Source organism: Pteronotus mesoamericanus, unplaced genomic scaffold (genome assembly GCF_021234165.1).
Source record: "Pteronotus mesoamericanus isolate MK-2021 breed Mesoamerican mustached bat unplaced genomic scaffold, CSHL_Meso_final contig_73, whole genome shotgun sequence".
Taxonomy (NCBI): domain Eukaryota; kingdom Metazoa; phylum Chordata; class Mammalia; order Chiroptera; family Mormoopidae; genus Pteronotus; species Pteronotus mesoamericanus.
In genome coordinates this window covers 17,355,504-17,372,297 of record NW_026555245.1, presented here as the reverse complement: position 1 = coordinate 17,372,297, position 16,794 = coordinate 17,355,504, and the positions used below count along the sequence as shown (strand labels likewise).

General features: G+C 44.6%; 1 protein-coding gene across 1 annotated transcript in view; it reads right to left on the bottom strand.

The window, feature by feature from the left end:
- Positions 1-9,011: 9,011 nt before the first annotated feature.
- Positions 9,012-16,794, bottom strand: part of DOCK8 (dedicator of cytokinesis 8) — a 209,465-nt gene continuing 201,682 nt past the window's right edge. The window contains exons 47-48 of the mRNA XM_054583056.1: positions 10,615-10,785; positions 9,012-10,215 (exon numbers count right to left, since the gene is read on the bottom strand). Coding sequence (XP_054439031.1) covers positions 10,155-10,215; positions 10,615-10,785 — 232 coding nt within the window. The 3' untranslated portion in view covers positions 9,012-10,154. The remainder of the gene's footprint in view (positions 10,216-10,614; positions 10,786-16,794) is intronic.

Below are 16,794 nucleotides of genomic sequence, written 5' to 3'. Positions count from 1 at the left end.
CTGTACACAGGAGTCACAGCGCAGGTGGCCGTGATGGTCAGGGGAGCCAGCACAGGCAAAGCACCGGCACAGGGCCTGGAGCACAGCAGGTGCTCAGTCACTGGGTTCTTTCCTCCTGTTTCAGTTACCAATTGCTGTATACAAACCATCCTGAGTAGGTGGCCCGAAGGTCAAGGTCGATACCGGTCTGCCACCTGAGCTTTAGTGAGCTTAATTTGCATAACAACCAGGCATTTGCTCGCAGTTCTGCAACCTGGGCTGGACTCTGCTGCGTGGTGTTTCCGCTGGCCTTGCCTAGAGTCCCTAGAGTCGTTAGTGCACTCATGCCTCTCATCAGGAGGCCTAGCTGGGGCCAGAAGTCCAGGATGGCTTTACTCCCATGTCAAACCTCTAGGAGGGGATGGCTGGAACAGTAGAACCTGGCTGGGATCTCTCATTCCATGAGGTCACTCTGTGAGGGTGGCCAGCAGGGCCAGTTTCAAAGGCATGCAGCGTGTGCAATCACACAGGGCTAGACGCCCAGAGGGGCCCCTGCTTGTTTTTAATGTTCTGTGGCTACTGCCTTGACTTTCTTAATAATTTTTAAATAAGTGACCCTGCATTTTCATTTTACACTGGGTCCTGCAAATTACCCGTATTTTGCCTTGTATAATGAACACTTTTTTGCCCAAATTTTTGAGGGAAAAATAAGGATGACCATTATACATGAGCAGTACTAATTCTGTATCCATATAAATGTTTTCAGTTCTTTTACTTATGCTTATACATTAAAAGTGTGACTCTAGAAAGCAATAATGATATCCATATGCAAAATAACACCCTGGAATACAATAAGTTTTGTTTCTAAAAATAAATAATTGAATTAAAACGTTAAAACTAAAGATTTTTTTTTCCTGAGAGTTTGGGTCAAAAACATGGGTGTGCATTATACATGGCAAAACATAGTATATCTTTCCACAACGGCTCAGAGCTCCAAGAGGGTAAAAAAAGTAGTTGGTAAGCTTCTTAAGGCCAAGGCAAGGACTCTTGCAGTTATCACTTCATTGCATTCTGGGGCCAAAGCAAAACTCACAAGGCCATTTGGATCCAAGGGAGGAAGAGGAGAGTCTCTGCGGCCATCCACCTCACCTCCATTTCCTACTCTCAGCATTTCCGTGAGCAACTGGGTCCCGACAGGGCCCATTTGGTACCAAGAAGCAGAAACCCACCCAAGCAACCTTGTAAAAAGAGGGATCTATGGTAGATCCTCACGCAACTGAGGGCAATCACAGCTCAGGAAAGTGGAAGTAAGAGTTAGAAACTCAGGGCCTGAGGCTGTGCCTTGCCTCTCAGGGATCACATTGCTTTCCTTGGTCAGTCAGCCATGGTCGGGGGGGTGGGGGGCAGCAGGAACCTGGTCACTCAGAAGAGACAATTGTACCTTCCTGAAACTGCAGCCAGGGCAGGCCCTTGACAAGAGGCTGTGGATAAAGTGGGCCACATAATTTGACAGAAATGTTTATCTTTATTTACCAGCTATTTATGAAGTGCCAATAATTATGTTCAAGACCATATCTGGATGATACAACTTGGCCCTAGAGGAGAAGGGCCCCTTCTTTTCAGTCACATAAGGGTATTTCTTGCTACCTCTGATTGAAGCAAAAGGCAAGGGAAATAGGGGTATTGGATTTATTTTATTGTTAATTATGCCCAGCCAGTCCTGGTCCTTGTTGGCTGGCTGGCTCTCAAGTCCTCATGTGGCAACACCCACCCAAAATCGGGCGTTAAGAGAATGCATTGTGTTACTAAAGAATGTCAGTTAACCTTATAGAACAGCTGAATGAGGAAGGACCAGAAACTGTGACTTCCTCTTACTTGATTATGTCCCATTCCAGGGAAGATGGCAGAGTTGGGCTCTAAGGAGGAGGGATTCTTCCATGATTAACCCTGCCTCTTGACCTCTTTCCTCAGGGGGCCCCACACCTCTCTCCTGTCCTACCCCTTACAGTTCCTTCTTTCACACTCTCAGTCCAGTGTCCTTACTCTCTCTTGGGAAACCCTGTATCTTTGCCCAGGTACACAGTGCCCCTTCTTGGTTCTTTCTTGGTGCCTTCTTACATACTCCAGCATTTATGGCTTCCATTGGTGCTGGGGTTTTCCTTGTGCCCAACTTTGTGAGCTCTGCAAGATAAAGTTCAGCCTAGTAGGCGAAGTTGCTGGAGGATGATCAGATCCTGGTGCAGGTTCCCACCAGTAAGAGCTGTGGCAGGTTTTCATTCATTATCTAGGAAACAAGCAGCTTCAGCCAAGTGGGATTTAATATTTCCCACTGGCAACACGATCTAGTGATATTTGAAGAAATGACATTTTCTCTATTAACATGACTTTGACCAGCTCCTTGCACAACATCAACCTTGGCATTATTTAGTTGAAGGAGAATTTAAATTTTCCATTGGCTAGTTTATATGCCAAGAATAACTACATGAATGGCAAACAGCTCTGTCTTAACTACCTGGGATGGCTGGTGTCTACTTGGAGAACTTCCTGATCTTTAACCTCTTTGCGGATAAAAACAGGCATAGATTCTGGCCTCAAGGAACTTCCACTCAGGTGGAGAGGGCAGTTTTACACACAGGTAAAACCAGGGAGTAACAGGCCAATGAAGGGGGCGTGGGAAAGGGAAGACAATTTCTAGTAAGTGTGGAGTGGGTGATTAGCTTGTGACTAGGTTCCAAGCTGGAGCTCGGGCACAATGGAAGGTGATGAGTCTTTCCAACCTCACAGCTGTGCGCACATGTGCACTCCCACTGTTGGGGGTGCCCTCTTAGGGCACAAACTGGCTGTTGTCCTCTCATCTCTGCAGGAAAGACATCCCGCTTACTCAACTGTGTAGGCTTGCCCTGAGAACCGGAGTTCAGGAGGGTGGAAGCCAAACCCTGGGTACAGGTGGAGGTTCCTCTCAGGGGACTTCACCAGACCCCTTTCCCCACTACTTTTTTTTTTTCTTTTCTTTTTAACCCTTATCCGAGGATACATTGATTGATTGATTGATTAGAGAGAGAGACATTGATTGGCTATCTCCCACACACCCCAGAGACCAGGGATCAAACCTGCAACCCAGGTATGTGCCTGGATGGGGAATCAAACCCATGACCTTTTGGTGTACAAGATGACACTCCAACCAACTGAGCCACCTGGCCAGGGTTCTTTTCAGCCTTTCATTCCCAGCACACGTTTAGCCGCGACTTTCCAGGTTCCTCCCATTGGAGGGGCCCAGGAAGGAGATTTTAGGTCTATGCCCATTTGCCATGATGCTACTTTACCTGATTCCCATTTTGACCCTTTCTTAGGCAGCTTTGCGACTCCTGAGGAAAAAGGCCCCTAGCCTCCCTGAAATCTGCAAATGATGCTGGATTAGCCTCCCCCTTCCCAATTTCCAGACACTCAGTATCCCATAGGCCGACTACTTGTCCAACTCTAAAAACACCCCATGGCGCATGCCCATTAACCCTCCACAGCCAGAGGTGGGATGGGGTGGGGGTGGGGTGCCGAGGTGGGGGTGCTTGATTTCATGAACTCCATCTAAACTGCTGCACTTGCTGGAGTTTAACTCAAGCCCTTCATGGACTGGGGCCAACGAATCTCTTAATCAATGGTTGTTGCTCTGCACAATCCGTTTTAGAAACTTTTTGCTTTACACCCATCTAGAGACATTAGCATCCTGGCCACAAAGCTGGAGCTAATGGAATGCAGAATGGGAGGCCCCAGATGAACTCCGGGCTTCCAAATAAGCAATGTCGGTTTAATTGGTGCAAATCCGTCTTGGCTCTAAATTCTCTCTTTCTTCCTTAGTACTATTGGGGAAACTTGCTGCTCAGTTTCAAGCAGAAGTCGGTATGCTTCAATAACCTCAGGGAGCACCTACAGGCTGGGGACACAGGTGGGCTGTTGCAACTGGTGTGTTTACCTCCCAGAGGAATGCACTGGAAACATGCTGCACGCGAGAAGGGAAGCAGCGTCGGATTGGGTTTCCAGGCGCCCGGTGTACCCTCTCCTTCCACTGATAGCCTTTCTTCCTTTTATCCTGAAGGTCCTTGCTGTTGGCCCTGGCCGGACAGTGTGCTCTGTCGCTGCAAGTTGAATAGACCAGGCTTTCGTTTTCTGGCACACCAGCCCTCTGTCCTGCCTGCAACTTTGGCCTGCTTTCGATTACTGTTGCCAGCAGCAGATGCCACTGTGTGGGGCCTGGCTAAACTTTCCAGAGGCGTCAGCTGTAAATAGTGCTAGCTCACATTTGGGACAGCGCTCTTGAGCTTCCAAAAGACTTTCCCATGTGTTAATCATCTTACTGGATTTATTCAACAGGTTGGAAGAAGACAGAGCAACTCTTATCCCTATTTCACAGTGAAAAAACCTGAAGCTCAGGGAGGTATAGGGACTGGCCAGAGTTGCAAGACTAGAAAGTGGCAGAATAAAAAACCAGGACTCTGAGCCTTGGTCCAGAGACTTTCGGCTGTCACTGTGTTTTCTTTTGTTTTGTTTTGTTTTTTTAAATCTCACTGATAACCTGTTGGATGACAGAACAATATGTTCATCCATGTCATGTTCTCTCTTTCATTGCATGAACGAATTGATAAGAAATATGAGAGTTGATTTCTCACTTGCATCTTTTAGAGCTTCACAACCTTGAAAATCACTCCCTTATCCCTGCTACCATTGATTTGCCATCTTTTAATGTGTGGGGAAAATAGTAATGTTGAAAGCCATTAAGCTGTCAGCTAATGGCACAAGGATCATCGTCAAACATGAACTTGGGTTGGACTCAGCCACATCCTTCCAGAGATAGCAGTGCTCCCCCGGATGTGCCGCAGCATCGAGGCCTTCGGGATCAGGGAGGTCAGCAGCGCTCCAAAAAGCCTTCACCTGAGGCTCTGCTGCAATTTGTCCAGTAACTCCAAAACTGAAACCTTAGTGACCATCAGAGATTTGGCTTTTTAATCAGGCTCTGTGAGGTTGGGTCTAAGATTAATAAGGGTAAGGTCTAGGATAAATCAAGGGAAAGCACCAGGAAAGAGGGGGATAAATTATCTTAATTCTTGCCTACGCATTGTCAATAGGTAAAAATAAGAACTGGAAGCTACTTCTGGGGGCCATTGACCCTTATCACCTGCCCCGCTTCAGGAGCTGCTTTCAGCCCAGGGCTAAGAAAAGGGGAAATCCAGCTAAAATCCTCACTGATGCTCCCCTCATTCCTTACTCGGGTCCTTTACAAGCCTTTGTGAGTGTCCACCATGGGCCAGGTATTGGGGATACAATGAAAAGCAAAAGACAGTGTTGATGTTCGGCTTTTTCCCACTCAAATCTAATCTTATTTCATTCCCTGTTGCTCTTATTCTTCTCACAGATCTGTATTTCTGATTCCTGATCATTTCCACCATTTTGGCAAGACATTCCACAGGATGAAATCACTGGTTCAGCAAAACATCCTGCCTCAATCTCTCCCAGTCCCCACTCTTCCTCAGGCCATGACAAGCCCTGGGTCCTCCTTCGTACACTGCAGGTCCCCTTTATTCCTCTTCCAGGGGATGTTCCTGCCAGGTTAGAGGTTGTGAACATGATATGAAATGAACTATAATCCTTATGTCTGCACAAGTTCCTTTGTATGAATGCATTTTATTTGAAGCAAAATGCCCTTCAGAGAGCTCATGTGATTTGTTTTTCATCCTTTAGCCTTTCTTCCTCATTCCCTGCAGAACTACCAGTTCCTTAGCCATGTGGTGTTTGTTGTTATTGATCCGACACTTCTCGTGCAAGGAGAGAATCGTGGTTGTCATGAGCCACTCTAGTGAGAGTGAACCCAAGGAATTTTACTGGGAATTCTGACATACAGAACCTTTCTTCTTTGTGGAGGTTGGTGGCATGAGGTTGTGAGGCGCATGCATTTGCCATGATGAATGAGCCTGGAGTTTCCAGGGAAAGTCTGAGGAAGGAGCCAACCGAGAGGAAGCAGAGATGAAAAATGGCCCCAGGAGATGCTGTGTGGGTCCTGAATCAAGCTGGGTCTGAACCATTACTAAATGAACTCAACCACCCCACTTAAAATTCTGACTTAAGTTTGGTTTTCTGTCCTGTACAAAAGGTCACCAACTGAGAAGCATCCTTAGGACAGGGCTTGCCAAATGGTGTGCCAATGGGTTGGCTTATAGATATTCTTGGGAGTGATCACCGCAGCCCCCTGGGGGGACTCGGGGCAGCCAGAGCTCCAGGGCTGCTCCAGCAGGTCATCTCCAGCAGCAAGTAGTTTTGTAACAAATACAAAATTTTAACCTACCCTATAATGGTGATTTTAAAACATGTTAGAAGTGATTTAATAGTCCTCTGTTCAAAATGTAGAACCTAATTCTCCTTCTCTTGCATGTGGACTGAACTTGGTGATTTGCTTCTGGCAGACACGAGGGAGCATGATTTCTGAGGCTAGACCATAAAAGATATTGGCACTTTGGCCTTGCTTCTCTTTGAAAGCGGCCGTGTCATGGGGGCGCTCATGCAACCTGGGAGAGGTCCACATGCGGAGGAACTGTGGCCTCCCATCGATGACCAACACCAACGTTCCAGCATCACGAATGAGCCACTTTGGAAGAAGATCCGCCAGCTTCAGTCAAGCCCTCAGAGAATGGTAGTTCTGGCCAGTACGTTGACTGGAAGCTCATGTAAGACCTTAAGTCAGACTGCCCAGCTAAGCCACACCTGAAGTCCTAATCCACAGGAACTGGGCAAGGTACTTACTGTTCATTGTTGTTTTAAGCTAGTTATTTTGGGTTTCTTTGCTGTGCCTCAATAAATAACATTTACATCCACGATGTGAAGAAGATTGGGAAGCATTGCCTTAAGTCCAAAAGATACACTAGATTCTGTGGACACACCCAGCATCCTGAAATATATTAAAACCTTCAGGGTTCTTTTGTGGGGGGCGGGTGGGGGCAGAGGGCAAAGTGATCATCAATTGCAGCTTTACAACATTTGAGATAACAAGCATTTAAAAATATATTCGAGGCAAAAACAAAGGCTTCCTGTCTTTGAAAACATACTTGCAACCAAAATGACTAATGCCAGGTTTAAAAGGTTTTTGTCTTAAATAAATCTATTGTCATGGATAGGGCTCCTTATTGAATAGAATTATGGACTTTAAGACAATGTGTGTCAGAAAAACACGATTAGGTCTATGCAGTATATTTGAGTTTCATTTTTCTAAGATTGTTAAGAGAGAGTGACAATCGCACCCTTGACCTTGCTGAAGGCTGAGAGGCATGAAGCCAGCCAGAAGATTTCTCCAATAAGCTTTCATGAAAGAGTTTGTCAAAGTTAAATCAAGATGGCTTTCATGGCCTATCAGGTTTCTCTAATTTTCAGAAAACAAAAAGCCTAATTTGCTTTACCCCAGGAATGTTTAAAATGCTTCTTTCTTGGCCCTGGCTGGGTAGCTCAGTTGGTTAGAGCATTGTCCCGATCCATCAAGGTTGCTGGTTGGATCCCGGGTCAGGGGACATAAAAGAAATAACCAGTGAATGCATAAATAAGTGGAACAACAAAGCAAAGTTTCTCTCTCCCTTTCCTCTCTCTTTCTAAAATCAAGAAAAATAAATAAAATGCTTCTTTCTTAACCCCATATTTAGACTACCTAATCAGAGGATCTATGTCCAAGTTCTTTGTTTATGCCATTAAAGAAGTGTAGCAATGCCTCCAGTTTATTCATAGCTTTTACTTAAAGAACAACCAAACCATCTGGAATTGAGAAAAGAGCTGGGATTAGCTCAGAGAGAGTATGAACAGCCAAAACCAATGTTGACCAGTCCGTATACCCCAACTCCACAAGCTTTACTTCTAGGTAATCCCGCAGGCTCTCCATCAGAATCCTGTTGGATTCTGAACCCATAGGTCATAGGCATCAAGTTATAAAAAGTAGAAGCATCTAGTACAGTAGCCACTAGCTACATGTTGCTATGAAGCCCTTGAGATGTGGCTAGTCTTAATTGATATTAAGTGTAAAGCATAAAACCTGTAAGTATACAATACATGCATATAGATTTCAAAGACTTAGTATGGAAAAAAAGAATGTAAAATACCTCATTAATACTTTTTATATTGATTGCATTTTGAAACGATAATATTTTTTATATACATCTGGTTAAATAGAGTGTATTATTAAAATTCATTTCACTCATTTCTTTTTATGTTTACTGCGGCTTGCATTATATTTCTATTCGACAGTGCTGTTCTAGAAGCAGGCCTACTCACACTCATTCATTTAGTCATTCAACAAATACCTATTGAATGCCTTCTGTGTGTTGAACCCTGGGCTAGGGGACAGGAATGCAGTGGTTAGCACAGTCCCTACACTTGTGAAGCAAGTGACTCATACTGTGGTACAAGAGAGACTAAAAAAAGAAATTTTGTGACAATAGGTATCTAAAAGCAGGGGACTTTAGTCAGGAATATCTTAGGCTATTAGGATTCTTAAGACTCTTAAGGGTAAAAGCCAGCCCTTCATGACTTAGCATCGAACCCCTGTTGTTGAGAGCAGAATGTAACAGGTGCCATTCTCGAGTCATTCAGGAACGGCTGGTTTCCACAGGGCCTGTTGTGGGCTGCTGTGCATCACGGCTATACACACAGAGAGTCTCTTCCTCACCAAACTGAGAGATTTTGGCGGGTAATGACAATGTTATTTAACCTGGTCTCACCCAGTACCTCCCAAACAGAAGATGCTAAACAACACATGGAATGAGGATACCTCATCGAGACTCATTTAAGAGAGCAATTAAGTGTATAATACATTTTAAAAAGGGCTCTGCCCAAAATGCTTAAAAAACAAAGTTTGCCACTTAAACTTAAGCTTTAGTGAATAAAAAAAGAAGTCCTCTCTCAAAATATAAATTCATGCAGACCTGATGGTATAAACAAAAGCTCTGGATATCCAAATTCAATTCTCTCTCAGGACCAAGAATAAATACTGAGAAGAGCTATGAGCCTGGGTAGCACCGCTGGACAGAGGCCATGGCCGTGCACGCGTCTTTTCTCTGAAGCGCCTTCTAAAACTTTAAGACTTGTCAATATAAAAAACACAAGTTGCAATGGGAAACACTTTCTTTAAAATTCTTATTACATTTTTAGTACCAGTCAGGATAATCAGTCATATTACAAATATATAATTTAAACTCAAGTAACGATTTAGTTCATCTTTCTCCTAAAATACACTGTCAAAATAAGTCAAAGCTGACTGGATTCTGTGATATATACATGCGGATGGACAGCACAGATTCTTTTATGAAAGAAGAGATATAATCCTTTTATAAAAATAAACTTGGTCCCAGAGAGGAGGAGAAAAAGAGTGAGCAAGCTTGAGCATAAGAAAAAATGCAAAGCATTATAGGAAAATTGTTTCAATTTAAGTGAAAGCGGCATCCACAACTTTTGGCTGACCGCTGAGTACCATGTATCTCCTCAATCAGTGCTTCGAGTATATTCCTCTATAAACACATGTTAAATTAACTTAACAGTAACAATAAAGCAAAAATAACTATACAACAATTAGTCCACTGTTACTGAAAGGAAAACAAAGTCACAAGTAATTAATCTATGACCAGATTTCCAAACATTGTGATTTTTAGATTTCTAAGACATCCCCACCCCCAGGCCAAGAGTCAATGAACACGCTTTGCGCTCTTGCACCCCTCCCTCCTTTCCCACAGAGAGGGGATGAGTGGCGTTTGCTCTGAGTAGGCTGGCGGACGCGCTTCTCATTTTCCCTGGGCAATCTGGGTTGATCCTGCAAAGCCTAACACGGGCCAAAGGAAGTCACCTTTCAGGTGGACAGTTACTGACCACCCAGCAGGAGATGCTGTTTATGCCTCACTTTTATACAACATTGTGAAAAACCATGCTTTAATAAATACACAGGTACCCTGATGAACCACCCTCTGTTACCCTATGCTCCTCAAAGGGACAAAATATGATCAGATCCCATTGTGCTCATTTGGATCCCAAAGTTTCCAGAGCGCTCTCTGGTCAGGGAGCATGTCGTCTGTCCTGCATAGCAAATGTCCTATGTTTTAAGTACCGGCGAGACCTTCTCTGGGGTCACAGAACCTCAGTCTCTTGGGTGAAGGCAGCTCTTCTTAGCTGCCCTGTGACAGCTGGGTTTCACATTTCCTCAGACTAGATCGGTGGAAGGAGTCTCTGAAATTAGGGAGGGAGAGAAAAGAAAAAGAGGTAAGAAAGATCAATTAGACTTCTAAAGGGGGAGGGGAATCACTCACTAGAAAAAGACATCAATCATAGAGAACTCAGTAAATAATTAGAGAAGGCACTGAGGTCCTTTTACACTGAGCCAGAAAATACAGTGTAAAAACTGTGGAGGAGGCTGGCAGAGGGCCCACAGGAAGGGTCCCGGTGAGGGCAGGGGAAGGTGCGGGGAGGGTCCGGACGGAAGCAGAACACGGACCGAGCTCTGGCAGCTGCTCCGACTCCAGGCCACCCTCTGCCCTCTGCGGGGTGTGCGGCAGAGGTGCCCGGACTGCCGGCCTCGAGCCCTGTCCTTCATCTCCCAGGAGGAGGCCTTCTCTGCCCTATTCTTACCTCTTTTGACTCTCAACTCTGAATATTGGTTTGTAGAGTTCTGGAATTTTCCGCTTGATCATGGGCCTGAGGTTCTCTTTCAGCTTCTCGTAGTTCTTTTTGAGTTCCTGTTGATACTCCCTCTGGTCTGCCGTGATGAGGCGCCTGTTTTTCTCTACGGCCTCACCGCACCTGAGATGTGTGAGAAAATGAGGTTTTATTTCATAGGAGTTTGAAGCACTTAGAAATATGGAATGATGATATCATCAACATTTCTTGAGTAACCCTACAGGTGTTTGCAAACTTGATGGCCTATTGGGATCACCTGCGTAGCTCTTCAAAATGCAGATGTCTGGGCCCCTCCTCAGACTTAATAAACCAGAATCTCTAAAGGGCAGCACCCAGGAATCTGTATTTTGAAAAAGTTGCCCAGATGAGACTGATGCTCTGATTTGCTCTGTGCTAGCCACTATTCAAGGAATTTCACATGCACTATGCAGTTAATTTTTCCAACAAAACCGGGAAGTCTATGTTTATCTCTAGTTTGACCATGAAGCTCAGAAATGTTAGGTTGCTTGCCCAAGATAACACTGTGGAGAAGAAGTGGATCCAAGATTCAAACTCAGGTCACTGCAGATTGGAAGCTCTTATGCTTACAAGAAACTCACCGTGGCTTATGGCGACACAGCAGACGCCATTCAGGACCCTACTGCCTCAGACACATCAAGTGCCGGAAAAGCACAACAAAAATTTGTTGAAAGAGAAAGGGAAACCCCAGGTACCAGAAAGGAAGAGAAAAATCAAAAGCACAGTGACAGCTGGAGCTGGTGCCACGGCAGCTGCCAGGAGGACTGCCTGTCAGGATCTGAAGACCACACGCAGGCCCTGGAGGCGGGGGCTGGGAGGCGGGTTTCAATGCCCACACAAGAGGAGGGAGGTACCTTGCCCAGGGTGGAGCGGGGTTCAGGAAGTGGCCACCTGCCTGCAGTTCAGAGCCCTGAAAAGCTACCCCATCTATGTAAAAGGGTCTAGAAAAAAAGCTGAAAATTGTCCAGAGAGGTGGAACAGAAGTTTGTTTTTTGTTTTCTTTTTCCCACCTTGGGGCCATTAATAGGAAAGGAAGTCACCCAAAGAAATTGAAATTCTAGGCTTGCACCATGTGGGTATGCATTACTAATTTATATTCCTCTATTTTGGGTGCTCCAGTGAACTATAAAATCAGACCAAGATTACTGACATCCCTAGGGCTCAGGCGGAAATAAATGTAAAGTTGCTCTGGAGAAACAGTTTCTTAATCAGGGTCCATGGGCTACCCATAGATGGAGTGACTCTTGCCAAAGATGAGCTCACAGTAAAAATAATTACAAACCATATGAGGAAACCAACCACCATGAGGGAGAACCGACAGATGCTACAAACAGGAGAATTAGCCCAATAAGAATCAGAGATAATAGAATAATGTAAAAGCCCAAAGTTAATACAGAGTGGGAGAGTATGAAAAAAGAGATCAGGAAAATTTCAGAAAAGAACTAAATAGAACTTCTAGAAATAAAAATGAAGTCACTAAAATAAAAGAAAAAACAATCTCAATGGATAGGTTAAACAATAAACTAGGCACAACTGGAGAACTCATGAACTGTATGACAGATCTAAGAAAATCACCAAAGAGAGAAAAAATTTTAAATATGAAAAAAATGTTTAAGAAACCTGGAGATATGTGTATAATGGAGATGCCCAACACACATCTAAAAGAATGTTTAAAAGAATGTAAAATGAGTAAGAGGCAATACTCAAGAGATAATAGCTGATAATTTTCCAGAACTGAAAACCTAAGTCCTCTCATCAATAAAAACAGCTCTATACCGAGCCCTACCAAGGTGGACCTGTAGAGCATTAAAGAGAAAATATTAAAGACTCGTGTTTATCTAACTTGGAGACAGTTAAGCCTAGTGTTTTCATGGTTTCCCACACAGTATGGCACATACCAAAGAAGAAAAATCATATCATTTAGACATAATAAAGCCTTGCCCTTTATACTGTTCTGCTCAAGGGAACTTACATACCAACAAACCTTGAAGGAACAATGCAAGGGCTGAAATTTAGCTGACATGCAATAATTAGTAACATTTCTATTACCCTTCAGATGAATAGGACTCTGGTGATTAATGTGTTTTAAACTGTTTTCCTAACAGTGGTGCTAGATTTTGGTTAAATTCAGGGGATTCTCAGACCTGGTTATCCGATTCTCCCAGTCCCCACTGCACACATGTCCTGGATGGCAGTCAAAGGCGAAGAGGGTGGCCTGTTGCTAGGGGGCCGGAGAAAGCTAATTATGCAGAAATAGCCTATGAGCACAGTTTCGTCACAGAATTAGGCTGCTGCGAAAAAAGGAGTTGATTGAACTCAGCCCGAAGCCAAAAGAGCTCCTTTACCTGGATGTTCACCCATCTTTTAAGTCTGACATTAACTGAAGCAAATTGTAGGACACCTAAGGTTATAAACCAAAGGTTTCGAGGAAGGGATAGGAAGGGGAGGTAGCTAGCCTTTGACTCCTGAGAAATCTACATCACCCCTTGTCATTTTTTATTGCTGCTTCACTAACAGTTGTGAGCTACCACATGTGTAAAATAAAGTCAGTTTCCGGATGACTTTGAGGCCAAGGTTTATAACATAGGCAGACTGCAGTTGGCCTGCAGAAGCTGGCTGCTCACCTGGGGACATCTGCTCTGAAAACTTCGGGAGAGTTAACTAAGTTTTCTGTGGCCTGTGTTATCAGAAGTAATAATAGCCACCTGTCACATACTGATGGCATACCATGCTCTTTACAGGCAGACACAGCTGGGGCTGAAACCCAATTACTGCTCATTAGCATAGTGATTTAGCCATTGAAATCCTATTTTCTCATTTGTAAAATGGGAATAATAATCTCATAAATCTCTTAGAGTTGTTGGGATAATTAATGAGAAGCTGTGATGATAAGGCAGATAACATGCTTTTGGAGTGTGGCGGATGGTTTTTCAAAAGCGATCACAGCAATGATTGCACATCCCACATTTCCTTCCTGAACTTTGGCCCATCCCCAGCAAGGATGGGCGGTCCTTTGTGACTGCCTCAGTGAACACAATGCACAGTAAGTGATGCTGTGTGACTGGGTAATGTGGCTTCTGCCGGCTGTCTCTCCTGGGACATGTACATTTGGGGTGCTGGACCTCCTGCGATTTGAGTATTCTTGGCTTAGACACGGGATGTACAAGTAAAGAAGCCTTTAGGTAACTCAAGCTCTAGCCACTATCTGTCACTGAGTGAGAGACTCTGAGCAACTCCGCCGAGCCGGGCCCAGCCTACCCCCAGAACCACACGCATAAGAAGGGCTGCTACTGTTGTTTTAAGCTTCTAAGTTTTGGGCTAGTTTGTTACACAGCAATAGATAAACATAGTATTTTTACACTGACAAATACATTAATAGGTGGAGAGAAAAATATCCATATTTTTGTAGTAATATTATCTTATATTTTAACAAATTTTATAATTTATAATAAAATTGTTTCATATATTACATTTTCTGTATTTCTTTTTTTCTTCCATTTGGATTACATTCTCTAGATTTCCTAATTAAAATTAAATAGTTTCCACTATGTTAATTTAAATCAGTGAATTAAAGAGAGCCATGCACTAGATTTCCCTCCTAGAGGATAGGCATATCTTGTGGGAAATGCACACAGGATCACAACTGCATTGCAATTAATTTTCTTTAAAAATGGTCTTATCTGTAACATTTCCATCAGGTTCACTAGCACTACCATTCCACTCCTCTGCTGCTCCCTTTGTTGATAAATTCACTGAACACAAGCATTTTCTTACAGAGAACGCGCCTGGGGCTTTTCAGCAGTCAGAGCCCTACAAACCAGACTGAAGGGGACCAGACTGGGGAGGAAGTTGTGCTTCTAGAACATGGCTTCTAGCTTTTGCTGAGTTACTTTCTGGTGCCTCCTACAGAGAGGGTGGTCGTGCGGCCCTCACTCTCTGCATCTGTTGGCCTCCCTCCTCTGCAGTGCTCCTTTAGCACACCCCACACATCAGTCCTTCAGTAAGGCACAAAAATGCTGTTATTTTCTCAATATCCATTCCCTTTCATCCTTAGGTATGTCCCCGCCCTGGAAAATTACATTCCCTGGCCTCCCTTAACAGATAGGAATGGCTGATGAGATATAACATAAAGTCACTAGGAAAAGTCATTAAAGGGGCATAGCCTTTTGCTCTTTCCTCATTTTTACTCCAGGATGTGGTCGTGATGGCCAGAGCCCTGGCAGCCATTTTGTGGTTGTGAGGCTGGGTGTACTATAACCAGCGTGATAAAGGAAAAGAATGGAAAGGGCCAGAGTCACTGATGATTTCTGAGGTGATCACACAGCTCTGGGATCACTATATCTGATTTTATTTTATATGATAGAATAAGTTTCTATATCTTTAAACAATTCTCCACTATTAGTAAGTGACTGTAGTTCCTAGAGAGAAATGCACAGCACAGTGGTTACTAGGGAAAACTCTGGAGCCAAAGTGCTCAAGTATGAATCTTGCTTTGCTGCTTACTGGCTGTTGACATCAAGCAAGTTACTCAAGCTTCCCATGTCTGAGTTTCTTCTTCTGCAGTGTGAAGGAAATAGGCTACCTCATCATTTATTGTGAAGATTAAATGAGTAAAACATATAAAATTCTTAGAACAGTACTGGCACATAGCTAAAGCCTAGAACACATTGATTATTATGGACCCAGTCTGAGTACAGAAACTATTTGTTCAATATGAGAAGGATGAACTATTAAAAACTGATTATTCCAGTCCCTTGTTTTTCATAGTTGATGAAAATAAGATGAAAAGGGATGAAGTGCCCTGTCCAGAGCTCCACACCTGTGGGAACAGCAGAGTTGGATATAAATCCAGGCTCCTGCTGTTCCCAGGCCAATGTTTCACCAGCCCCACCACGTCTCATGGTATGAACCTTAGTGATGCAGGCAAGACCCGGGTAGATGGTCTCTCTATAAATCAGATCAAGTCTCTGTTCCTATCTGAATTGACAAGGTCTCTATTTGCCCCACTGAATAATGTTATACTTATCAATCACCTAGCTTGTGCCAAAGCCCTATCCTAAGCTCATTGAGTTGTTGTTGTTATTATTTATCCAGACACTAACTTTAAGAGGTATTCACTGTTATAGTTGGGGAAACCGAGGTTGGGTAACTTGCCCAAGGTCCCATCGCTAAGTTAAGGCAGGGTGGGTATTTGAACCCGGCAACCTGGCTCAAGAGCCCACCCTCCTGACGCCAACTTCACAGACGCTGCCCAGGAAAGACACTGACTTTTCCAGCCACCATCCAGGCAGATGCCCTTGGTCTCAGGTGGAAACTATTCTCTCTGGGGTCCCAATTTGTAGAGTCCTGCCTTCCTCAGTTTCTTCCTGGTAACACTTCAGCAAGTCCTCACTCAGGGCCCAGTGAAAACACAGCAGCTGGGGTGAGGGGAGAGTCTGACAGAGATACTGGAGACGCTGCCGGCTGGCCCCCCCTTCCTCCCGTGACTGGAGGAATGTGCACGGGGTGGCCAAAAGTAAGTTTACCGTTGTGAGTGACATTCTTTAGAGTTTAGAAAGCTCTTGCAACAATCATAACCTGCATGTCTTTTCCCATTCAAACAACTATAAACCCACTTTGCCCCCCACCCCGTATGCTGCAGGCCCTCTAAGGTAGAGAAGGGTTATTGGGGGCAGGGCTCCAGAGGAATAGCCAGCCTCTGCAGGGGAGCTCCAGCGGAAGGAGTCCCAGGGCCACATCCCAGTGGCGTTCTCCAAGCCTGTCCCCTTCGTGTCCTCCCTCGCAACCTGACCCCTACTAGACCCCCAATCTCCAGGGCACTCCTGTCCCAGTGGAAGACTAGTTCAATTCTGGTTCTGCCACTTACTTGTTGCATGACCTTGGGCCAGTCATAACCTCCTTCAACCTCATTTTCTTCATCTATAAAATGGGTTTTTGGGGACGAAATGGTGGCAGGTATATGAGGACCTAATGGAGTGGTTGCCCGTGGGGAGGGCTGGTGAGGCAATGCCGCCAGCCTTTCCTGGAGCACGCAGGGCCTGCAGCCCGACAAAGGCTCTCCTGCCGTGTGCCCCGTTCGCTGCAGACGGGGAGGCACGAGCCTGAACGCGCACA